Source organism: Manacus vitellinus, unplaced genomic scaffold, assembly GCF_001715985.3.
Source record: "Manacus vitellinus isolate BGI_N305 unplaced genomic scaffold, ASM171598v3 scaffold_29_pilon, whole genome shotgun sequence".
NCBI classification, from domain to species: domain Eukaryota; kingdom Metazoa; phylum Chordata; class Aves; order Passeriformes; family Pipridae; genus Manacus; species Manacus vitellinus.
The window spans coordinates 3,868,518-3,893,678 of NW_021940207.1; the positions used below are offsets into that span (position 1 = coordinate 3,868,518).

At 50.9% G+C, this 25,161-nt stretch overlaps 1 protein-coding gene across 2 annotated transcripts; it reads right to left on the reverse strand.

Moving 5' to 3' along the window:
- Nucleotides 1–13: 13 nt before the first annotated feature.
- On the reverse strand, nucleotides 14–23,536 carry MASP1 (mannan binding lectin serine peptidase 1). Of its 2 annotated transcripts, XM_008924513.2 has the most exons (11): nucleotides 23,279–23,536; nucleotides 20,834–21,059; nucleotides 13,647–13,824; nucleotides 13,255–13,386; nucleotides 12,599–12,795; nucleotides 12,147–12,294; nucleotides 11,547–11,665; nucleotides 10,637–10,715; nucleotides 6,245–6,382; nucleotides 5,169–5,243; nucleotides 14–2,579 (listed from the first exon to the last, which is right to left on the reverse strand). In XM_008924513.2, the coding sequence occupies exons 1-11, from the start codon at nucleotides 23,497–23,499 to the stop codon at nucleotides 1,684–1,686; spliced, it is 2,409 nt and encodes an 802-aa protein (XP_008922761.2). In that variant the 5' UTR covers nucleotides 23,500–23,536; the 3' UTR covers nucleotides 14–1,683. The 2 variants fall into 2 exon arrangements, with proteins under 2 accessions (XP_008922761.2, XP_017930559.1); XM_018075070.1 differs by lacking the exons at nucleotides 14–2,579; nucleotides 5,169–5,243; nucleotides 6,245–6,382 and adding an exon at nucleotides 8,772–9,037.
- Nucleotides 23,537–25,161: the final 1,625 nt, after the last annotated feature.

Genomic DNA, 25,161 nt, shown 5'->3' on the forward strand with positions numbered 1-25,161 from the left:
GGCACAAACTCAGTACATATAAAAGTTTTATTTTGTTCTCAGGAGGAAGACTGCAGAGAACCATCCTTACATGACATTAGATATTTTACAGAATGTAATATCAAAAAAAAAGAAATATATATATATATATATTAGAGAATACCTTGCAGTTACATGACATAGCCAAGAGTACAGTTCATAGTATGTCTGCAAGACTGACCTTCCTTAGGCCTTCTGTTCCTCTACATGCTCTACAAATGGCTTTTTGGATAATAACAAAATGTCAGAGTGGCTCGTCCACTGTTGGCTTCTTCCTTTCATGGCAAAAGCAAAGGAGGAGGAGGTGGAGAGGCCGGAATGAGGCTACAGGCACACAGAGAGAACAGCAGGCAATTTTTGCATGTTGCTTACAGCTCTAGGAGGCCTTTGCTGGCAAAAGAAGGAGAAGGTGTCCCCACTGAAGGAAGGTAAGCTCACCTGACCTTGTTCCTTGGCAGGGCTTATTTGTCTGCATGGGCCATGGGGGGAAGTTGGTGAGATATGAATACCTCTGGTGCATTAGGTGAGTTTGGGTCAGTCTAAAACGACTTGGACACCTGGAATAGGCCAAGAGCCATGAACAAATGCCAAACACCATCGGTAAAGGTAAATCAGCTAAATCAATGGCCTTAAAAGCAGTTAAAATGGACTAGGTTCTTGCAAGAATGAATAAACTGCCATGCAGGACTAACCAGGCTCCTGAGAAAGACGTGAAAGCCCAAGGAAGGATGTTCTATCTGAAATGATTCTGCTGAAAAGAAGTACTGCTTAGGTACAGCCAAAATGATGCTGTCTCATGTGTTGAAAAACTTTCCTTGGGAGGCCTGCTGTGGCTGGAAACCACAGAGCTAGTCTGCGGGTGTGACTGGAGAAGGCTTGAAGTGATAGAGGGTTGGAGAAGTTTTGGTGGCTGGAGGTGAGTGTGACGCTGAGTCCAAATCCCTCTTCCTGTACCTGTGTCTTCTGTGGGTCACTCATCCCACATGGTTGGACACAGGTAGACCATTAGGGCTGGTGCTGGCTGAAGTCTGGGGTTGAGGTTTAGGGCTAACTGTGGATGTATCCTCACATCCTTGGGGCCAGGTGGGCATCACCTGAGATTCCACCAGGCAGAGATGTCTGTTTGCAAACAAAAATAATAGCAACCCCCCAGGACTCTCTCACTACTCCTTGCACAGAAAGTGTGGGGGACCTGTGAGGTTCAGGCCTGCCCAGATGGGTTTCCCTGCCTTGTCCATAGGCTCTATAGTTGCATCTTCTGATGGGACAATTTGACCAGAGAGTCCCAGAGGTGGGGGCAATTCCCCATGCATGGCACAAAGCTTTGGTGTCAAGGAAATGCTGCCTCAATTGCTGTGCCTTTTTCCTGGCTTGGAGGGAGGGTCCCTAGAATGTGGATGAGGTTTGCAGATGGGCAGCACAAGCTGAGGACACCAGCTAAGATCTGCCTTTCACTCCCTTCCCCCAGCTCCCTCGCAAGCATTTCCTAAGAATGCAAGTGGAGGGATGCAGGACCAAGTGAAACAAATGACCTGGAGGGCTGGCAAAGGCTTGGCATGAGTGGAGTGTCGTGGCTGTTGCTTGCGAAAGACCAGAGTCTGGAGCACATTAAACAATAACAACAACAACAAAGGGAGCTGTGGTGGCAGCAGGCTGCTTAGTAACTCATCTCTCTGGCTCGGGGTCCAGAAATGTCCACCTCTCTGAGGAGCCTGTTTTCTTCTCCACCCAGTCCACATAGTTAGAGACCTTGGTGTACACACCGTACACTTGCTTGCTGCCACACTCCTCTGGGCCACCCCATGAGACCAGCCCTTGGGCCACCCACCTCCGGGTTCCCGGGTCCTGGATGACAAAGGCTCCCCCGCTGTCTCCCAAACAAGTGTCCTTCCCACCTTCGTAGTAGCCGGCGCAGAACATGTTCTCGGTCACGCTGTAGTTCCCTGACCGTGACTCGTAGCTGGTCTTGCACTCGGCGTGCAGCACCACTGGCAGCTTGACATACTGCAGGATGTCAGACAGAGTCCTCATGCCCGAGCTGATGATCTCATCCACTGTGATGTTGGGGTTGGAGATACCCCAGCCAGCCACCAGCCCCAGCGTGTTGGGGTGAGGCCCCTCCAGCTCATGCTCAAGCTGGGGCAGACAGACGGGCATGACATACTTCCCCATGGTCACCTTCTCCTTCAGCTTGACAAGAGCAATGTCGTGGTTGTAGTTCTGGATGTCAAACTCCTCGTGGAGGATGATCCTCTCCACTGTCCGGTTGACGGCGTCCATCTTGTTCCTCACGTCATGAAGGGCCAGATAGACAGTGACGTGCTCCTTGGAGACGGGGATGACAGTCTTGTCCCGCCGCTGGGAGCGGAGCACATGGGCGGCTGTCAGCACCCAAGAGTCTGAGAGCAGGGCTCCGCTGCCAAACCATTTGTCGTTGGGCACCCGGGACATGTCCTCCACCACAATCAGGGCCTGCCAGGGGAAGAAGCCGGGCTCTGCGTTCCGCCCGCCGATGATGCGCTTGATGATCCCAGGCAGAGGGCGAGCTGGCCGGCCACACACTGGGGACAGAAAGGACAGGGCAGTTACTCCCAGTTTACTTATCTAGGGAACAAATGAAAAGGGATATCCCTGTAGAGTATGCCACGTGACTGGTTATCTTCAAACCAAACACTCTCTTTTGTAGTTTATGGAGGGATTTGGCTGGATCCACACCACTTCAGAAGCAGAAAGGCCAAATGAGTAAATCTGCAGCCTCACTGTGACCTTTGAGGTTGTTCAGCCCTTCCCAGATCTTTCAGCCAACCACCTGGTTCCTGCTCAGTGTGCCAAGAAACTCAGGGGAATGCTAGTGGGAGGATTGGAGCTTGATATCAGCCCAGTCTCACCCCTTTCTCTGAGACCTGTCATGAGGTTTGTGTTCTCATGGCCATGGCATATGCCCTCCCAGAGGAGCTGTGGCTGAAAAGGGCTCAGCCATGTTGCCTAGCGCCATGGGCATTACTCCTGCACCTCCTCACCACAATTCTGGCAGTCAAACCAGAACCCCTCTTCTCAGCTCTTCAACAGATCTAGAATTAATGCCTGAAGAACCCTGATGTGCTGACTGGTTTGCCTCTAGGAACTTTATCCAGGCACTGTGACACAGCATGAGGAAGAGGAGGGACTCAGGATGCTGAAGGTGGCTCTGGAAGGGTTGGACAGGGTGGGCAGGAACAATCGTGTCCCTGTGGAACTTAAGCCTTGGGACATGGTTGGTGGGGGGGGGGCTGAATCACGCCTCTGGCAGCCCTGTGGAGGGGGACTCCCAGCTGACTTGTGGATGCTGATGTCACCAGGAGGTTGTGGGAGCCAATTTAGGCTTGTCCTTCTACATCTGAAAGAGTCCTGAATCGCAGCAGTGCAGGTGCTGGTCTCATCCCTCTGAGTGTGCAAAGAGAACCCATGTCCTCAAGGGAAAGTGCCAGGCCTCTGCCTTGATGCCACCTGTACTCTGAGGGGAGGATGCAAAGCCTCACAAAAAGAGGATCTGACCTCTCAGGCTAATGGGATCAGGGCTGAGAATCAGCCTTGGAAACAGTGCAGGAGCACTGGGAGCTGCTAATGGGGATTTGTTGTGACTGGGGTCTGTCTCCAGGAAAAATGTGACTCTAGCAGGGAAGGAGCATGGTGAGTGTCTCTGCATGTGCTCTGCACCCCTCCCCTTCCCAGTGCTGAAAGGAATAGAAAACATGCTCAGGAAAAGAATTCCTGTGTCCCAGCCCAGATGGTCTGCTGCACTGAAGCTGACGGTTGTCCCAAGGAGATGGTTTTAGAGGAAGTGCATCCAGCCAAATATTTATTCTATTAAATTACATATCAAAAATGCTGACCAGGCTGCAAATGCTCCCACTGATGGCAGAGACAGGCATGGAGTGGCCTGGAAGAGAGGTTTCAATTGATGGGGAGGTGCGTGAGACATGGGGAAGATCTGAACAACAGCTGGCCAGCTGCTGCCTGCAGATGCCGATCTCAGGAGAGCGTCACCCTCTCTCTGGGATTTTCCATTTTCCTGAAGTCTCTCTGACTCCTGCCACTAATCAAAAGGCCTGGAAATGGCCCATGAAAGCAGCTATGGCCCCAAAAGCTGTCCCCATATGCTCCCAGCTCAAATTAGTTCAGGCTGAAAAATCAAGCAGAGATGCAGGGAGCAGCTGCCACAACAAGAGCAGCCGCAGCCCAGGAGTTTTTTGGAAATTTTCTGGAGTTTTGTGGGATGCAGGGAATCTCAGGGGTCCCTCCTCTGGACTTGCAGTGGCTCAGCATGGCTGGAGAGCAGATACCCTCCATGGGGCTGAGGTAGTGTCCGGACCCTGGCGTGGTTGCAGCTGCAGCTACTGGGTGACAGCCAGATCCCTGCACCTCTCTGGAGAGCCTACTCTGCACATCAGATCATAGTCCACACCCAAACTTCCTCCAGGCCCCCAACCTGTCAGCCAGACCTGGCCCCACTCTTAGCTACGGCCAGCAAACATCCCAGAGACTGTTGTTTAATCCTGAGTGGGCGCCTGGCCTAGAAACTTGCTGGCTGCAAACATTTCTGCCACTGCTCAAAGACTTGGGATTTTCCTTCCCTGCAAAAGCAGCTGAGTTTTTCTGCAAGGCTTGAAGAGGTGATAATTGCTACTGGATGTCTACACACTGCCTGTGGGAGCTGACAGCCAGGTAATGCTCTGCCCTTGGCTGGAGCTATCTCCAGGGGTGCTGGGGGCTGAACATGGACAGTGGGCTCTGCCTTGGGACTGCTGACTTCCTTGTCTGCTGGAATGGAGAGCTTGGGGAGCCCTGACAGCCACGATGGCTGTGACCTCAGTGCTGCCCTAAACTGCCAGGGACACATGACCTCATCACTGCTGCCCAGTGCCACCACTGCACCCTGACCATCTGGGCCAGTTGGGATAGCAGAAAGACTCTCCCCCCCCCCCCTTCCTGGCCATTCACTGTGGCAGTTGGATATGAATAGCCAAGTCATGTGGCACCGTCACCAGGGAGCATGGTCCCTGCCTAGGGAAGCATCAGGTCTGGTCAGGCATGGCAGCATCCCCTCCCTGCATGTCCCTGCTCTTCACCCCTTGCTGAGCAAGGGGAACCAGCTGCCCCAGTACCAGTACCTGGTTGGCAGGACGGCAGCTTGGTCCCCAGCTCCTCGCTCCTCCACACCCCCGATGCATCGCACATGTAGGTGGCTGGAAGAAAGCAAAGTGTTAGCTCGTCTGTGGTCCTGGCATGAGGGAGTGTCCTTTGCAATGAGGAGGGTTGCCCAGTGGTCAAGACCCTGAGAACCCTTTTTCAGGTGTCCTCCATTTTAAAGCTCTCTGTGCTCCATTCCCTGGGGGGCCCTGGCAGCCCTGTCCTCATGCAGGGGATGTGCCACCATCCTCAGTTTCATTGCCTTGAGCTGTCTGGAGGGCTGTGCTGTGCCTTCACCCTCTGCTGGCAGCAGCCTCCACATAAATATTGCCAGTGCCCGTTCTGCTAATGCATATGGGATGCTGGGACCAGATGCACAGGGCCAGTGGGAGATACAAGCTGGGAGACAGGAATGTGAGGAATTCCTTTGGCTTTGCTTGCTGAGGGAGGAGGAAGATGGCTTGGGGTGTGTACACACCCTTTCTGCTGCCCAGAGCTGAGTCTGAAGGGTGCAGAGACCTGTGATTCTTGTCAAAGTACCTTGTGTTTTTTCTGTAGTTGTGGACCAGAGGGACTGGGGGGAAAACCCAGTCTGATCCCACTGCTATCTGTTCAGCTTTGGCTACGCTGAACATTTGGGTGCTGGGATGAGGAGGCTTGCAGAGCCCTTACTGAGGCTGCTGGACCTGGTGCTCTCTCCAGCAGCAGCTCCTTTCACTTTTCCATAATTTCATGATCTGCAGGGAGCAAATGGCAGGGTGAGAAGGCAGAACGTGGAACACCCACACTGCTCTGCTGAGGCTGTGAAACATTCAGGCAAAGCACGAGGCAGGGCCAGCTCCATCCTACCTCACTGAGGAGCAGGATGTGTCCAGTCTGACAATCCATGCAGTGCAGACGCAGGGTATGGTGTGTGTAGGCTACATCCACAACCTGCTGTTTGCAGAGCACCCCGGAGCAGCCACCCCAAACTCCCCCCACTTGCAAACGCACACGCGCATGGCCACGTGCCCGCCTGCGCTGTGCCGTGGGGATGTGTCCTGGCCCCACTGCTCACCCGTGCTGTTGGGGGCCATGTGGTAGTAGGGGTGCTGGCAGTGGTACTGGATGGCTGCTCGGTAGGTGGTCAGGTTGTTCCTGGTGGAGTAGGTGACAAAGCCATGCTCCAGCTCCGGCGGCGCTTTGCAGTCAGCAACTGAAACCCAACACAGAAGGGGGGGGTTGAACCCTGTGCTGTTTCTTGGGGTATCCAGACAACCATCAGGCAGGTAGTGCTGGGCTTTGGCATGTGGCAGTGGTCCTGTGGGGCAGAGCCTGGGCCCATAGAGTCCTGTATCCCCTTTCTCTAGGGCAGTGCAGAAGACGCAGCCTGACATGGCTTCTGACAGCAGCAGAAGGCTCTGTCTCAGTCAAGACAGCCCGGCTCTGTGGAACCCTTCCACAGACACCCTGCACAGACAGGGCATGCAAATGGCATGGCTCGCCTGCACCACTCATGCTGGTGGAGACCCTGTCCCGGGAACCCCTCCATTTAATGTGAGATCTCCCTGCTGTACTGTTGAGAGGGGAGGAAGCCTGCTGTGGTAGGTGACAGCTGTTGTGAGATGGTCTCAGAGTACGTCTTTGCATCCCTTAGGAGTGGGCAAGGAGAGGTAGGCAGTAATTCACCAGCCTATACTGTGAATCAAAGGTGCACAAGCCTTTGCTGAAAGCACGGTCCAGTCCTTCCTGCTCTGGTCTTGCTCACCAAACAGTGCTGTTAAGCATTTACACATCAGGCTGAACAACCTTTGGTCCTGGCTGTCCTATGACAGCAGGAGATGAAGGACATTAAGAGTGTGGCTTGGCTGGTCTGCAGGCAGGGATGACGCCAGCAGATATGGGTGAGATCAAACCTGCTTCATCTCCCAGGACATTGGCAATGTTGGCTCTGCTTCACCATCCCTGCTGTTGGCTCAGGGTCTGATGGAGGGATAAAATTTCCCAGGGTGCCATTGCCCTTCCCCATGGCCTGTCCATGATTCCCTTTCTACCCTATATCACTCAGAGTGCCTTGCCCAGCCTCTCCTCCCAGCTTGTCCCCTGTATTGGGTGTGTGCCAAACATACCAGGAAGGACCCCAGGCTGCAAGAGAGTTTATCCTCTAAAGCCAGGAGTCACTCCTTTGGAGCTGTAGCTCCCTGCCATGTGGGCAGGTCACAGAGCACTCAGACAATGCTGTGCAGCTTCCCCCTGCCCCATCCTGGGGGACCTGCCCCAGTGGAAGGCAGGAACCAGGGTCTGATCCTGCCAGGAAATGCAGTGCTGTGGAGTTGGGTTCTGCTATGTTTAGGATGAGAGGTTGAGTAGGGGATGGGTGACTGCAGAAAGCAGGTCCTGTGGATAAGGGATGACCCTCTGTGGATGTGGGTCTGTATGTTCTCCAGGATGTGAAGGGGGTGAGGACAGGAGTCCTAGCTCCTCATGAAGTGATCCAGGCTAACAAAGAGAGAATTCACCAGAAGTAGTAGCTGGAACAAGGGATATGTACCAATGCTCAGGGTTGCCTAATTGCTTGGGTGGAAAAAGCCTGGTTTATGGCAAAATGCTACAGCTCACTATTCACCAGGGTCCCCTTCGCCTTCTGTAGGGACAGCAGGTGATGCTATGAGTGTGTGGGTGCAACCAGGCTGGGTGGAGACTCTGGATACCTGTTCCCTTGGAGGAAGGAGGGAATGAATGTCAGGGGACCATCCTGGCTGGCACCTCTACTCTGGGGTTATTTATGGCTGCAGGGCAGCATCCCCTGGCCTGCAGAGCCCATCTCATCCCTGTGTGTTCTCCAGGCCTGGAGGAACCCGATGCCTGGAGAATGGGCTCTTGCAGAGAGGTGTTGCCACATCAGTGTCCCAGGTCCCGCTGAAAAGGTGAGGAGAGGGCATTTGTTCCGTGAACCTTTCCAGAGTTTTCCCTCAGGAAAGGGGCCCTTTAGCATCTTTGTCTTTGTGGGACCAGAAGAGGACCGAGCTCCCCAACACACACCTCTTCCTCTCCCAACCTCCCATCCCAGATTCCTCCTAGTGAAGCCTCTGATGCCTCAGGGACTCCAGGGTGCATGCCCATGGCTCCTGGGGATGTGAATGGGGACAGATACCAGGCTCTGACCTCCTTCAGCTGCAGTCAGCATGAGGCCAGCCCATCCTCACCTCTGCCAGGCCAGCAGTGGGAAGCAAAGGGGAGGCGGAGGAACATCCATCCTGCTGTGTTGGTGCCAGGGCTTGGTGCCTGCAGGAAAGGGCTAGTGATGCCAACCCACCCTCCAGGCCTCCTTGTCCAGAGGGTCTGAAAGGCACCAGGACTCTTGGAGAAAGGAAAGGAAGGAGTGTTTCTTATTTGTGACGCTGGGCCAGGGACGAAGGGCAGCGGGAGACTGAATCCAACCAACCAACCATGGTTGCCATGCCATGCTCCTCGTGCAACAGCTGCCTTGGAGTGGGAGCCAAGGTGGCCAAGGTATCCGCATGGAGAGGGAGGGATACAGACATGCCAGGAGCTGGCAGCAGCATGTAATCCCCAGGCATGACAACGAGAATGAGGTGTTCAACTCCAGTTTCCTTTCCCCTTCTCAAGATGGAGTTAAGGAAGCACCAGGCGCGGGGGGGTTAACAGTGCCATGCCGGTTAGACAAGCCACAGAGATGGATTTGGCAGCCAGACCAGCGGCAAACGGAGCCTGCCCTGGATACTGGACAGATCAGAGAGGGGCATCAAGACAGGCTGCCTGTCGGGGCGGCACAACCGGCACCAGCCTCACGCGGCCACTTGCTCCGAGCCAGCTCTTTCCTCTGTCTGGTTGTCGGCTCTATCTGCAGCTGCACCGAAAGCAGAGGGGAAGGAGGAGAGCAGAAAGAGAAAGCCCAATTAGTAGATGAGCAGAGAGAGACATGCAGGAAACCCAGCCCCCAAAACACCAGAAATCGTTAATGAGTGCCTGGCGAGCTGTGCCAGAGTGCCTCGGATGCCAGTGGAGCCATGGTCCTGCTGGGGACCCTCTCACTCTGCTGGGCCAGGGCAGCCTGAGGGCAGTGGCTGGGAGAAGCTCTCACAGGTTTGTGTTTAGCCTCTCCAGGCTATAGAGCTGGATTTTATCCACAGTGGCTGAGAAGTTTTCTATTTTCTGCATTGCTTTCTAAAACCATTTTTGCCTGTGCCCTGCCTCTCACAGACATCCTGGGGAGGTGGGAGGCTTTGCAATTTGGAGAGCTGAAAGCCAAGGCTTCTTGGCTTTCCAAAGAAGTCTTAGAAATTTAGTGTAGTGAGTCATATTACACAAGAAGTGATCAGTTCCAGCCCAGTTGGAAAAATGAAGATAATAATTTAAATTTTCTCAAAACCCCGACTTTCTGGGGTTAAAAATAATTACCTGGAATTTCATTCTATTTTTTTACATGAAGCTGGATACAATCAATGGGAGACTGTGATAATGAGAGTGTAGGAGTGAGGAGTTCCTTGGCAGGGCAGAGGCATCATTGACTCCATGCTTTCTAAGGAGCTCTTTAAGATATGAATCTATTTAGCAGGTCTCAGAGCCTCCCAGTTTCCATTTTGAGTGAGAAAACATGAATTAAAACTCCAGAAATACTGTTCTAAGGTAAGATCCACAATATTCTTAAAAGAAAAAGGATCTGCCCCGATGAGGAGAGCCTGGATCCCAACATCCCTAGAAAGCATCTCCTCCTGCATCTCCTGGAAGGGCCTGGAACACTCTCTGAGCATGTTTACTTCTTTTCTCCTCTCTGGGCCAGCCTTACAACAGACTGAGCAGCAGTGAGAACCTTCCTGAGGGCTGAGGGGTTTGGGGTAAATGGAAAAGGTGTTATCAGATACATCTCCCAAGCCTGAGATGAGAGAGGAGCTGGGTTAGATGAAAGAAGAGATGATGCAAATCATCACCTGCCCTTTCAAATGACATTTCTTTTCTTCTCCCCTTTCTCCCATTTTATGGTTTGTTAATAATAGGACAACTTTTCTCTCCCCTTTCACTTAGCTGAGCAGTGCCAAGTTTAGGCTAGTACCTGGGACTAATGCCCTGGGTCTTGACAGCTTCCATTGGGAAGGAAATTTGGACCAGGAATTGTATTATCCCAAATTGTCCCAGATTTATCTGATAGAGCCAGTGCTCAAGAGCCAGGCTTGCTCTTTTTTTGACAGGGAGACAGCAAAAAAGGCTCAGAAATCAAGTTATATGAGTAATCTAAATAAGAGCACCAATCTCCTGCTTGTGGTTTTTGGATTGAGCCCCACTACGTTATCCAAGAACAAGCCAAAAGAGCTTTGCAGGGTTACGTAGCCTCTCTGGCTGGGTTTGTGTCTCTGAGTAAGGAACTCCACTCTGGCAGGGCAGCTCCTGTTAGCGTGAAATTATTTTAGCAGGAAAAGGACATTGGCAGGGTGGGGAAGGGTGTCCTTACTTTTGCAGATAGGGATCTTGTTACTCCATGTCCCATCCTTCAGACACTCAATCTGGAAGGAGTCGCTTTCCACGTTATCCTGGTAGAAGGTGCCAACAAAAAAGAAAACACCTGTTAATGTTCAAGGAAAAGAAATAAATTTCTTGATTAAAAGGGAATGTCTTGGTGATTTAGTCAAGTTGTATCCAGCCTCCCCTGAAAGAGGAGCTAAAAACTGCAATAAAATCATAATGAAAAACTTAGAGAGTTTTCTTGTTGCCAGCAACTCAGTGGCATGCTGAAGCAAAAGAACTGGAGTCATTTATTCCTGTTCTAGATGATGGGATGTGTAAGGAGGCAGCTCTGCATGAAGAATGGGACTAGGAGGAGATCAGAGAAATATCCAACTCCATGTTGGAAGTCACAGTGGGCTACTGGTTTGGAGGGAAGACAGCCACCCCGTGAGTCACCCACACAGCCTGTGGTTACCAGCTGCTTCCTGGAGAGGGCCTGCCAAAATCCTGCTTCCTGTGACTTGCTGAAGCTGTCCCAAAGTCCCAGAGGACCTCCCAGCCTCTGTAGGGCTGCTGAGCCAGTGCTCATTGAGGGGGAGACCAGACAAAACCCTAGCACTCCCCTGGGGCTTTTGCTGACTTTTTCTCTGGCAGAGGTGACAAGCCTGACATTCAATGAGCTTGCTGGGTCTGGAGAGATGCTGAGATGGTGGCTCAGAAAACTGCTCTCTCCTGTCTTCCTCTGCATCTTTGGAAAGGAAAGGTAGTGGCTCTCAGAGGAGGCTTTTTCCTTGCCCCTGGGAAGTGGGTAAGGATGTTGTGTGGGTTGTGTTTGCTCTCCCAGAGCTGCAATGCCTTTGAGCAGAAGGATCCTCCATTTTCTACCCTATTCCCAGCTCCACATACTTTCCCCATACCTTCAGCACTTTGTATCCAGTGTTGCAACTGATGACAACCTGGTCTTTGAAGGTGTACTTGGCTTGAGAAGGCTCAATTTTCCCATTGATTGGTGGTTGCACTGGTGGGCATGGGTTTCCTTTGAATACAAGAAAATGAAGCAAAACAAAACACAGCGGAATAAATAGAGGAAATGTGGAGTCCCAGCTCTGCCAGCCAGCCCATGTAGCAGAGTTTGAGCACTTCTTCTCTGCTCCTGTTCTAATCTACATTGGCACGGCTCATCCAGACTCTTCTAGAAGGCATGAAGGCTCCAGGTCTTTCCTCCAGTCTGTAATTCTCTGGCTTTGGGCATTAAAAATCTGGGAGCTAATAACAGTAGCCTGTGCAATTACCGTGCCCAAAATTGCTCTGCTTTGCAATGTCATCTTGGTTCAAGGCCCATCTGAAAAAACATCCTTTGGAAGGAGGGCTCTGTGTTACTTATGCCTCTCCTTGTGGGATTTCTGGAACAGATCCTTTCTGGAGACAGGATTATGGACCACCAAACTCATGGTGTCCACCTTCAAAACCCTTCCTATTCCCAAGCCCAGCAAACAGTGGAAGGCAGCAGGACTTACCAATTGCTGTGTATGACAGCTTCCAGCCCCTGTTCTCTCCGGAGTTGTCACTGTGGAAGAGGATCTGCACACTGTTAGTTTGGGTTTCAATGCGTCCTGGGGACTTCTCTCCACAGAAAGGTCCAAACTCCTTTGGGCCAGCTTTGATCTGACGAGGCAAAGATGAGTGGATGGTGTGAGGAGGGTCTTTGATCCCTGAGACCAATGGATAGGCCTGCAGTGGGGTCAGTGGGGCTTAAGCACCATGTCTTGGGGGATATGAACAGAAAGAGGGTCACTGTTGGCTGAAAGGTTCAAAATCAGATGTGATAAGAGACATAGGGTCAAGAGAGCATAGGACTCCTGATGGCTACATCACTCCTGTTTAGACTGGGGTGATTTGGTCCCCTCACCAGGGCACTGGGAAAAAGAAAGGTGAGCAGCAGAGGAGGAGTGTGCAGACCCCAGCTCACCTTGATGTAGTCATATGGACAGGTCACCTCGGGGTGGTCTTCCACATCAAAGCTGTCCTCGAAGTCCAGGGTGATGAAGAAACCCTCCTCCAGCTCGATACGGTACAGGCAGTCTGAGCTCTTAGGGTAGGGGCTGGGGAAGTCAGCGCTGGTGATGACCCCGCTCCTCTGGGTGTAGAGGTTGTCACTGCACTCCACTGAAACACAGCCATGGCTTTGTCAGGGCCCTGACAGTCATGTCCCAATCCTGACCACACTCATGAGCCCTCCCAGTGGAGTGGGATCTGTTGAGTGGGTCTATGGAACCCAAATATTTGTCCATGCATGGAGCATCTCACATATCTCACACTTTCAAATATGCCTTTGGCACAGAGGCCCTGCGCTGAGAGCTAGTCCCAGCTAATCTACATGATACACTTTCAGAGCACAGACTAAAGCTTTTAATTTCTCTGACTTGAGGAGGTCTATAGACTTTAGCTGAGGAGCACAGCCCATGGGAAAAAAGCAGTCCCAGATTACTGGTTTGTGGGGAAGAGGCACCTCCTCCCTCCTGGCAGCAAAAAAAGGCAGTTTTGCCTGTGTTCAGTAGGTCTGTTGCCTGCTCAGAGACCCCTCTGTATGACCATCCATGTGTCTGAACTGTGCCTGGGTGGTACCTTTGCAGGTCCTGTTGTCGGAGTGGAGGATGTACCCGAACCTGCAGGAGCAGTAGTACCCGCCAATGTAGTTGTGGCAGTAGTGGTCACATGCCAGCTCCTCATCACTCTTCTCCAGGCACTCATCCACATCTAGGATGAAGATAACAAGGCAGAGAGGTCATCTTGCAGTCCTCCACATGTCACTCCTCATGGGGGCATTTGCCACAACACTGAGAAATTAGTTGTCCCATGTGGTGGGTCACATGAGCACCCAGTGAGTCCCACATGGCCCAAGGGCTGCACACAAGCTCCTGTCTTGCCAGGGTCCCCAAGGCCGACTTGGGATGTGATCTTTGCAAATTTGTTACCCTACCCTAGAAGCTCATCCTGAAGGCTCAAATGCTGCTTACCCACGGCCGTGTAATGGGCGTCAAAGCCAGTGAAGCGCTCCTCATTGGAGAAGTCGGATCTGAAGGTGAGCCCCATGTAGGGCCCTGGGGACAGGATCACTTGCTGGCCAGGAGCCTGCTCTGTGTCTGTCGTCTCCCTGCCACAGAAGGTTGCCAGCTCCTGGTCCTCAGTTTCAATCTGTTAGCAGAAAGAAGGGGTGAGCCTAGAGAGCCTGCCATGTGTTCCTCAGGGATATCAGGCTGGGCTTGGAATCATCTCTGCACCCAGTGGCTCACACTGTGAGCCTGTGCTTGCCCAGTCTGCCCCCTTCCAGAGCTGACCAGTGCCTCTGTGGGACAGGCTGCCCATCTGGCAGCCTTGGATGGCCACAGCCTGAGGATGCAGCTCTGGACCCTGCAAGCCCTGTCCTGCTCATCATTCTGCTGCCTTGGCCCTTCCCAGGGCATCTTTGAAATAGCATTTTCCAGTCATTTCCAGTGCATTCACATCACCTTCTGCAGCCAAGAGTGATTCCAGGGATGTTCAGAGCATGACAGGTCTGACTCCCACTGATCCAGCTCTTTGAGATGCTGTTAGTGCAGTAAAGCAATTAAGTGGGTTCTGCAAAATGTGCACAGGGACTCAGGTCTGCTTGCTCTGTCTGGAGTCACCCTCTGAAGCAGATGTCGAGAGCAGGTAGCATTCAGGATGTAGGGAGGAGCTGGGAGGGTGTAAGGGGAGGATGCAGGGTGGGAGCCCATTTCGGAGGCAGAGTAAGGACGGGGACAGGTGGTGCAGAAGAAGAGGTGTGAAAATCAGCCCCTGGGCTGTGTCATTCCCATTCAGAGCTATCAGTACCTGAGATGCTCCCCCTTGCCCTTTCCCATGGCCCAAACACTGATCCAGGCAGGGAATCTGCATAGGGGTCTCTGCTGCTGGGAGGTTGCCCAGAGGAGCCTCTGCCCACTGGTTTTGCATCACTTCAAAGCAGCAGTTGTAATTTGGTTGGTGTTTCTGTTCCCTGTGCTGCCTTTGGACAATCTTTGTCCTGTCCCTGCTACCCAGGGTCCCTGTATGGCTCCAGACCTGTGGTGCCAGGCACTGTTTGGACTCTGACCACGCATCCAGAGGGATAAAGAAGGGGAGTAATGAGCCAGCATGCCCTGTTGTCATGTCAGCACGTTCAGTACTCTCTATGTGCATCTGTTTAAAACACAGCCTCATCTGTGCCTTAAAACAATGTAATCCCTGCAGAAAACCCTCCAGTTTTCCCTGGAAAGCCTCTCCTTTCCTTTTTCCTTGCCGTTTTCTCCAGCATTGATTTATCTTCTTCTCCTACACATCCCATCCCCAACCCCTGTCTTAACCACGACCTCTCCCAGGCGGTTCCCAGCACTCTGCCTGCTTTCCCTCCGGAGATTCAGATATGAATAAGCCTCAGCAGAGGAATGTGATGAACACCACCAGCCAACCCGCCACCATTCATGCCAAGCCACGGCTATTGAGGCTGTGATGAAGTGTGCAGTCCCCCAGCACATGCCTGGGGAAAACAGTCATCTGCTTGAGGACCCTTGGGCTCCTGGAGGTGTTGGAATGCAGCCCCTGGCTTGTGTGGCCTCAGTAAGGCAAGACTGTTCTCTGACTGCATCCCTGTCTTCTGGAGACCCTTAGGATGTGCTTGCTGGGGAGGGTCCGGGTCTGAAAGGGAAATTTCCCAGAGCTGAACAAACAGGCGGAAACTCGTTCACACCAGGGAAAGCCAACATGGAAATGGCGACTCAGCATGCCTTGACATTGCCTCCAGATATTTTCCATCCTCTCATACAAGCTGGAGCTGGCCAGAAAAGAGAGAGACTTTCCGATGATAAATTTTGAGAATTTGGAGAAAAAACACGTGGCCTGCTTTAGGACAAAAACCCAATTGAATTGTTTTTTTTGTTTTGTTTTTGTTTTTGTTTTTTGTTTTTGTTTTTTTTTTTTGGTGACAGTATTCTGGGGAAAAAAAGAAAACAAGTTATTTGGGCTCCATCTGGTTTCAATCCCTTTGAAATATACTGTGGTGCTTTAGAATTGCTTTTAAATCTGAAAAATTGTTTTGAAATAGTGTTTCAGACTGAAAAACGGGAGTGCCATCACCAAGGATGGAAAAAGGCATTTTGGCCCCAATACACAGACTTGGCTGTGCAAGCACGTGGGATGCAGCCTTTTCCACAGAAAATGCTTTTTTCTTAAGGAAATCTGCAGGAAGGAGGAATTTCCAGCGGCTGCTCTGTGTGGGGTTGGTGGCTGTCACCTCTGCCAGGATACATGAACCACTGTGTGATCTCCCATCCCTCTCCTTAAGCCCTAGGATCTGCAGCACAGCATCACCACAGTGCGGGAAAATCTTCCCAGTGCCCTGTGTCTCGGCCAGAGGATGCTCCATCCATGGGGCTGGCCTCAACACTGCTCCCAGCATCCCTGGATACAGCCCCAGAGCAGAAGGATGGGGCCCGGGAGAGCTGTGCTCTCCTCACTGAAGGTATCCTTGGCCTCTTATCTGAGACGGGTCCCATGCCCCAAGCCACAGGGAGCAGAGGCAGCCCTCCAGCAGTAAACTAAACAGAGAGGTCATCATCCCTGGTTAATATTTGCTGCTTCTGCTGGGGACTGTATACTTTTTTTGTGGATCATTTACATCCAGCGAGCAGGCTGGTAATTAAATCCTGGTTGTTTGTTTGGAGTTTCTCCCTCTCGGGTCACGATGTCGACGTTTTCACTAGAGAAGATGTGTCCCTGAGGGAAATATCAATTGCCACAGAGAAATTCCCTATAAAAATACGCTGAAAGAATCCTCCTTTGAAAAATAAAATATAGTGACACCCTCGTGCCTTAAATTTACCCTTGCCAGTGCCTTCTGCTGTGTTCCCTGTTTCTGCTTGCATCCTCATTCTCTCATTAAGATTTCTGCCCCTCTGGATGGAGGCAGATGGGAGTCCCTCCCTGGTTATGGTTCTGTCCCCCTGCATTTTAGCTAGTGCTGTGGATAAGGGAAGTGGTGTTCCAAGCTGGGGGGCCCCTCTCTGCCCCACACTGATTTCCCTGTTTGGGGCAGGAGCTTTGGTACTCTGGCTCAGCAGGAGAGAAAGGCTGCCCCAAGGCATGGGCTGCTGGGGATACCGGGGCATTGATGCTCCAGAGATGCCTCCTGCAGCCGGTGGGTTAACCACGATCACCAGGTTTGGCTCGGCAGTTTGGTGTCTGCTGCTGGCAGCAGAGAGGAGCAGGCAGTCGGCAACACGGAAACACAGCCACCACCAGCCCCCCCTCCAGCCCTCCAGGAATGCACTAATTGGACTGATGAAGGCCAAACATACCACTTGTAATATATATAAATGGCTCATTAGGCAGAGAAATCGCAGTGCTGGGCTGAAGACACTGGGAACGTGACATGGGGAGGAGACGCTCAAAGCCAGGGAAGGGCATGAAGTGGCCCCCGCCGAGTGGCCCCGCAGTCAGCGTTGCAAGAACACAACACCCAGATCAACACATTGCTGCTGCTGACTGTTGGGAATGAGGCAGGAATGGGACAGCCCCTGCAAGAGCCTCCCTTTAGGTCTCCTGGAGATCCTCTCCCTGAAACACATCAAGGGTCCTTTCATATGCAAACATGAAATTGTCCTGAATATCCATGGGAACGTGTGGCAGCCCTGCCACAGCCAAAAAAGGAGGATGTCTGGTTTCCTGTGCTGTGGACTTGGCTTGGCGTCCAGAGACTGTCCCCTCCCAGCATGGCAGCTGTGCCCACATGCTCTATTTCTGGGCTAGGCCTCTTCCCTGGAGAGGGTGGGGGTGAAAAGAGACCCAGGTGGGATGCTGGGGTGCTGCAGGACCTATTGGTTTGCTCCCATGCCTGGTCCTCCTCCTTCCCCTGCACTGGGGGTAACTGTGGTCCCCAGCGGTGCAGGGGGTGGCCAGTACCACCACACTGCTCTGCACAGAACCATCTCCCAGTTGCCTCCTGGGATTTGAAGTGCTCCTCTGGGGACCCTGCACTCCCAAGGCATGAATAACCCCCTGACTGGGGCTGTCTGACAGGAGCAAAAGAGGATGCTCTCCTCCTGAACCCCTAGTTCATGGTAAACCTTGATTTGTGCCTTTTATCCCTCCTTTGAGCAGAAGTGTAGATGGGTCCTGTGCACCCTTCTTGCAGCCCCAGACTGGGTACACAATGCCCTGAATGTGACACCAAGCTTATTCCCTGTCCCTGCATGACCCCTGCCATCAGCAAGGGGATGTCCCCTCATCTTCAATCAAGGTATACCTAGCTGGCTGACAAGTTCTCGGGGGTGATTTCATTCCAGGGGTTGACTGAGCGATGTGCAAGGCCTCATGAACAGGACCCTAGGCTCAGATCTCCCTAATAAGCTTGGAGATTTACTCAGGAAGGCCCCTCAGAAGTCAGATTTCATCATCCATCTCTTTGCCTCTGCCACAGCGCTCCTCAGTGACACTATTCAGATCACTTAACCTGATTTCCTGGTCATGGTCATGACTTTTGGGGTGCTCTGGGCCAGTGCTGGAGACTTTTGTGAAAAAGTGTTCATTGCTGGGTGACCCAGAAAGGAGTTGGACAACCCGTGGTAAGACCCTCTGCAAATGAGGAACCCCCAAATCAGTTCCCTGTGGACAGTAACGAGCTGGGCAGAGCCTGCTGAGGAGCATGGCAGAGGGCAGGAGCTGAAAGCCAGCCCAGAGTGGATGGCTGCTCCCTGTCCCCAAGGACCTGGCAGGTGGCTGAGGGTGGCCACCCAAAACCTGAGAAGAGGCTGTCTCTGATGCACCGGGGCCCAGAGTTTGGCTTCATGAGGCAGCGTGTGACTGGTGCTTTCTACCTGAGTGAGGGGCTTCTCCAGTTGGGCATTTTGGGGGCTTTCCTCCCATTCCTCCTGGCTCACTCCCCCTCTCTGCCATCCCCATTTGCACAAACAAGCCTCCCATCCTGTGAGCACTTCTTTAGGAGCCACGTTCTTTTTATATATATATGCACACGCGCACGCGTATATGTGCATATATATAAATAAACAGCTATTGTTTTAATTAGCCATTGTTTTAGAGCTCTGGAAACTGTTCCCTTCTGCAGACCACCCCGAAGGAGAGATCTGTGTGGGTTTGCAGCTCAGCTTGCCCTGAGCTCACTCATAATGAGTTTCTACACTGCTCAAGAGCTTGGATGTGCGGGCAGCCAAGGACTGAGGGAAGGAAAGGACAGAGCACAGGGGCTTTTGCCTGTCATGAGCTGAATCCCCACCTGTTCAGCCCCATTTTAACCTCCTTATGGCAGTCAAGGTGATGAAGACTGAACAAACAAGAATGTGTTTCTTCACACACACACACACACACACAAAGAAGCATGTAATCATATATTTAACCTGTGTAATTCTCTCCCATATCATGCTGTGGAGATTAAAGTCACCCACGAGCTCAGAAAGCAATGGTACAAGTTCATGGGTGGGAATCCATTGAGTGCTGTGGAATGCAGAGATCCACCTGTGTCTTTCTGAGCTTCCTCCCTGGGACCAGCAGAGTATTACAGAAAAGCACCTTATGTGCCAGATCTATACTTATATTCCATAGATGTTCGCTGTGGCCTCTGTCAAAGAGTGCACTGACACTGCTTTTACACCTTGCACTGATGCAACACAGCTGGACATATAAACCCAAGGAGGAAAATAGCCACAGAGTCATTCGCTGCTCTCCTTGATGTTTTCTAAGCGGGTGGTTTAGTAGCATCAACATTCCACCCTTACCCAGCACAGTAACTTACGGATCTCCTGTAATCCATCTGTTTTCATCACTTTTGAAATGTAATTCTGCGGTGGAGGCTCTGCAAGCTGAGTTACAGCTCCAAGCAAATTTATACAGCTGAGATCTAAATCCCTGTGAAAAATACTGCCTTCTTACAGAAATCCAGCGGCAGGGAGAGCTGTGGTGCCAAGTTGGCACCATGGCCACATAACAGGGAGACTTATGAAAAAGGAAAAAAGAGCAGGGGGTGAAGGGCAGGAGGAGGGGTAAAGCTTGGAATGGGGAAAGTTTCCAAGAAATCTGTTCCTTGAGCTTATTGGGTTTTTAAAGCAATATATCTCTATATATGTCCCTGGCCCTTGTGCTTGGAGAAGCTCCAGGAGAAGCAGAAAGAACTAATCAAACCTCAATGAGAGCTGTTAGTAGCAGAATGAGTGCCAGCACAAAGGGGAAATTAAAGCAGCGAGCAACAGATTCTAGAAGAAAAAAAATCACAAATGTTTGCTTTGTGTTCTTAGGGCAAGAATAAAATAATAATTTCAATTATCTGGCAAGTAGCACCAGGGCCAGGTTCTGTGGTTCCAGACCTGGGAGCAAACTCTGCCTGCCTCTGTGCAGAGGGGCAGGGTAAGGCTTGTACTGGACGATGGGGTAAGGTCTGTTCAACCAAGCAATCCTAGAAAGCACCTGCTTGCTACTGCTGGTTTGCCAGAAGCACCAAACTTGACCATTTTCAAAGATATGGAGAACCCAGCTTGTCCTGGATGGGAAGGAGAGCCCTGCCTGGAAAGACCTGTGGTGCTAAAGGCAAGGTTGCTCTGTGGCACTGCAGTGAGTGGTCCACTGCAGTTTTGGATGGTTACTGCCCAGCAATGAAGCAGACTGAAATATTTGGAGGTTTTGGCCATGACAGCTCCCTGAGAACCTCCATAACAGCCTTAAGCTCAGGTCTAGCCTTTCTTTTTTTGCTTCCCTGGGGGCTGGACAGTGTGTCCCAAGAGCCTGCAAGTCGTGGCCAGGGACCCAGGATGGCTGCAAGGTGCACCCACAACCATGGCCTGGCAAAGTGTGACCAGCTCAGGGGTCCTTCTTGCACATGGCTGGCATTTAGCCACAAGGGTTTCATCAGCCCATAGGTGTGCAAATCCCATTTCGTCCAATGACAATCAGATGCCCAACTACTTCCAGAAATCAGATCCTCTGTGGGTAACCTCTGCCTCTGGTGTCCTACTCACTGTTAGTCCAATGGATGTTGTCATCTTACCTGAGCTCTCCCAGTGGTCCACCGGACTGACAACTCTTGTGCACAATAAATGGGGAAAACTGTCTTGTTCCCAGCTTTTCCAGCATTACCCTTTCTCAGCTGGCCCAAGAGGTCTGCTGTCTACCTCACCATCTGCCCCATGATCTCACAGCTCACCTTCACATAGTCGTATTCACAGAGGTAGGATGACTCCAAGTCAAAATGCATGAAGTACAGCTTGATTTTAAATCCATCAGGCACAGAGATGTTCCATGTCACTTCTGAGTCACTGGGATAGGAATCAGGGAAGTTGGGAGACTGGATCTCCCCAAACATGTCTGTCAGCTCGATGGCATCTGCCATGCAGAGCAGCAAGGCACAAAAGGGCCAGGTCAGGAGGTACCTGGAAAATACGTGTGAGGAGATGAAATGAAACATTAGCAATGACAAAACCTGTTGAAGGCTCATCTCTTTTCCCTAGTGGATCGTGGAAGAGGAGTCACCATGAGCATCCTGCTGCCAAATCGCAGGGAGGTGGCGATGGGGGTGGGAGCTGCATGTGGCTCCCGTGAGGGGAAAGCCCCTTTTAAAGGTGTGTGACACAGGTGCCACATGTGATGCAAAGGCACCTCCACAGCTCCCAGACAGCTTGAAGTGCAGTCAGAGCTTGGTGTTTCTCATGCTTCTGGGAGCAGCAGCCATTGGCAACAGGTCCATTAACTAATGGGGCTCTGATGAGCAAATCTTCATTTAATGGAAGAATAAACATAAGGATGCTTAATAAAATAATGATGCTTTCTAAATCGGTTTAATGAAAGCATCATAGCAATAACTGCTAAGTATCATTATTATTATTACTACTTAGCCTCATCCTGCCAAATTTGAATCATTACCCCTCAATGAACAGCAGTCTTTGCAGCTGAGCAAGGACAGACCCATGCCCAGCAGCTCAAACCACTATGTTACTTCTTTTCCTTTTCTTTTCTTTTCTTTTCTTTTCTTTTCTTTTCTTTTCTTTTCTTTTCTTTTCTTTTCTTTTCTTTTCTTTTCTTTTCTTTTCTTTTCTTTTCTTTTCTTTTCTTTTCTTTTCTTTTCTTTTCTTTTCTTTTCTTTCTTTTCTTTTCTTTTCTTTTCTTTTCTTTTCTTTTCTTTTCTTTTCTTTTCTTTTCTTTTCTTTTCTTTTCTTTTCTTTTCTTTTCTTTTCTTTTCTTTTCTTTTCTTTTCTTTTCTTTTCTTTTCTTTTCTTTTCTTTTCTTTTCTTTTCTTTTCTTTTCTTTTCTCTTTCTTTTCTTTTCTTTTCTTTTCTTTTCTTTTCTTTTCTTTTCTTTTCTTTTCTTTTCTTTTCTTTTCTTTTCTTTTCTTTTCTTTTCCTTCTCAGAGTTTTCACCCAAGATGGAGAAATACACAGAGGCTGAGATCCTTAGAGGTGTTTTGTCATCAAACCCATTTTAAAAAAAAATCTCAGCCTGAAGAGTTTGTCCCAACTTGTTACCAACTTGATTTTCCCAGAGGAGGGCAGAGGGGACAAGTAAATCAGTGGCAGTCCACCTGACTTCACACCAGCCTCGAGCTCCATTTGACCATGAAAGTGAGCATAAACTGAGTATTTCTCTGTGCAAGGAGAGAACACCACCTGTGCTAGAGGTGTGAACACAAAAGCCTGTGCCGTTGCATAAAACCCAGAAAGAGGATCAAACTTCAGGCTCTTTACACACAGTGGAGCATACAAAGGAAATTAGAGCCATTAGAGATGAAAATTTCTGCTTCCAAAAATAGGCACCAAGGCCTGGCAAAGGCTTGTAGGTGTGTACTACAGACATGGGAACTACTCACACGAACACGTACACCTGGTTTCAAAATCAGGGCTTGATTTAGGTATGCTGGTGAGGAAATTGAAGCTATATTAGTGGATTATTTTTAACTTGTCTGTGTTCTTTCAAAACCAGGGCAGTAAATTTCTGGGGTTCATTTATGTAGTGCCATCACTTTTCTCAGATCTTCCTTACAAAGAAAAGTTAATGGGAGCTGAGAAATTTGGATTGATTTTTCTTTCAAGTAGAGTGAGGTTGAACATGCCTTTTTTTGACAGCTTTTCTGAAACCACAAAAATGTGAAAAGGGAAAAACTGTTCCTCCTCTGGTCAGAGTACATGCATGGGGCTGGATGTTCAGCTGGTGTAAATGGGCATCAGCTCCTCGATTTCAACGGGCCATTTGCTGGTGCAACTCTGTATTCCCCTTAAACAAGGGAGGCAAAACAGCATCAAACTTCTTTCCCATGACAGGAAAGTCTTGACCTCAAGTAAAAGTAACTAATGACCGTGGTGTCCCCAGAAACCTGAAGCCCGTGCAGCAGGTCCTGTCTCACTTGCACCTTTGTCCCTCGGACCACGGCAGAGTGGTGCCCGTCACCCGACGCTCCCTCCCGGGATTCCGGCACGCAGGCTGGGCTGCGGCACGAAGCCGAGGCGTGAGCAATGCCTTGTTTGCTAACAGATAGGGGAAATGAAGCCACGGTCATCATCGAGAAACCTCCCTCAGCAGGATGGCCCCCCCTGCCCGGCCGTGCCCCGAGACCATGGTGTGCGGGAGCGCGGGGTCAGCCCATCGCAGAGCTACTCACCCCATTTTGCTGCTGGGAGGCTTTCCCGGCGGATTTGGTGCAGAGGATCGATGGCTCGTTCGCGGGGGACGGCTTTGCCTCCTTCCCAACGCTCCACTGTCCGCCTTATCTCTGTCCGGAGATTTGTGAGCGTGTGTGCGCCTATGTGTGTGTGCGTCTGGAGTTGTCTGGCATTTTCCATGCAGGTCACGCCTTTCCCTGCCTGCAGCCGTTCCCCACATCCAGGCGGGCAGCAGGCAGCAGGCAGACCTGCCCGCATCCGAGCCCTCCTCCCCGCCCGCCTCTCCCTCCTCTCCGCCGCGGGGCTGCCCTGCGCTCCAGCATTCAGCGGAGTTTTTGTCTTCCCTAATCTCCAGAGTTTTGTATGTGTGAGTGTGTGTGCCCATGCACATTGTGTTTTCTCTCTCTTTTTTCCCCCTCACAGCCTGCTTTGCCAGATGGCTAAAATTTGCCTCTCAATGGAGTCGGAGGCTCCAGCAAAAACAGAAGGCAAGAATGTGTGAAAAAAAACCCCCAACCAAACCGTGCGGGGATAAATAGCTTTAGTGGTGGTGCTGCCGCTGGGATTGGCGCTCGGGACTTGCTTTCAGCATCTCTACTTAGTGCCAGGCAGCGTTTGGGATGGGAATCGGGCTTCCAATAAACTTTGGAGTTGTGACAGTCCGAGTAAAATTAAGCCCTAGTTTGCAACCTCTGGCAGAACTGGGGAATTGCCGGGTTCAGTATTTTGCCCCAGGGCAAAAGAGCAGCTCTAGATGTGGACTATGCTCAGGAATGAGATATTTAAACACCAAAGTTCCAGGTTTTGAGTCTGACTCCCTCCTGTTCAGGAAACAGGTAAAAACAAGAACACTCCCTGCTAAGCCACAGAAGATTGATCTCCCCTCCCTGTGCCAGGCACAAACCAACCCAAACTCCCTTGTCTGCATAGCTAAGTGGGAAGAAGACCTATCTGGGCTGCAAACAAGGGAAAAGCCCGTAGAAAGTCAAAGGATGCAAGCGACTCCCTCATTCAGAAATCTCCTTGGACACATGAAGAGCAAAACATTAATAGCTGTTTACCAACTGCAGCTTGAGCTGGTTAATGTAAACCCTGCAGACATCCACTGGCAGGCACGGATACACATGCGGCATGTTAAAAGGCACACACAAACAAGAGCCGGGAAGAGGCAGGGAAACAGGGATGTGTTGGCACCACTCCTGGAGCAGCAGCTCCCAGCCCTCCCGGACTCTCCAGCTCGCTGATGTCAGGCTGTGGCGCTGCTGTTAAAGGGGCAATGGTACCTCCAGCCTCTGCGTTAGCTTTGCCCCTCCAGCAGTCCTGGAGAAGCTGGGAGGAAGGGGATAGAGTGGAAAAAATAGAATTTTCTTTTTCCATTTCTTGTCTTTTTACTTTGGGAGCAATTATGGTTCCTTGTCTTCTCGTGCAGAAGCTGTTTCTCTTGCTCTCATGGCTCTCTGGTTTTGTGCTGGGAGAGAAATGGTACCTAAGAGACACAGTGAAGTAAAACAGAAAAATATGAGTGGAAAAGCACAAGAAAAACAGGAGAAAGGCTCTGGGCAAAGGGAAGATCTTGGTCTGCCATTATTTGTAGCCCTATTTGGGAAGTTTTAACAGCTTATCACTACACAGTCACGAGCTCTCACTCATGCTCACACACCCAGGCAGGCTGATCACATTAATTAATATGTAAGCAATGTGTCAAATGCAAGTATTTATTTTTGCAGGCAAGTATGGTCTTGTCTGGGCCCTGAATACATTGTGATCTATTTTTTCCCTGCCTGTTCTGCAGGGTGGGTCCTTCATACACTTAATTTTCCATCACGGCAGCCTTCTGTAGTTTTTCGGAACAGCTCTAATTCAGGGGCAACATTAATTCTGA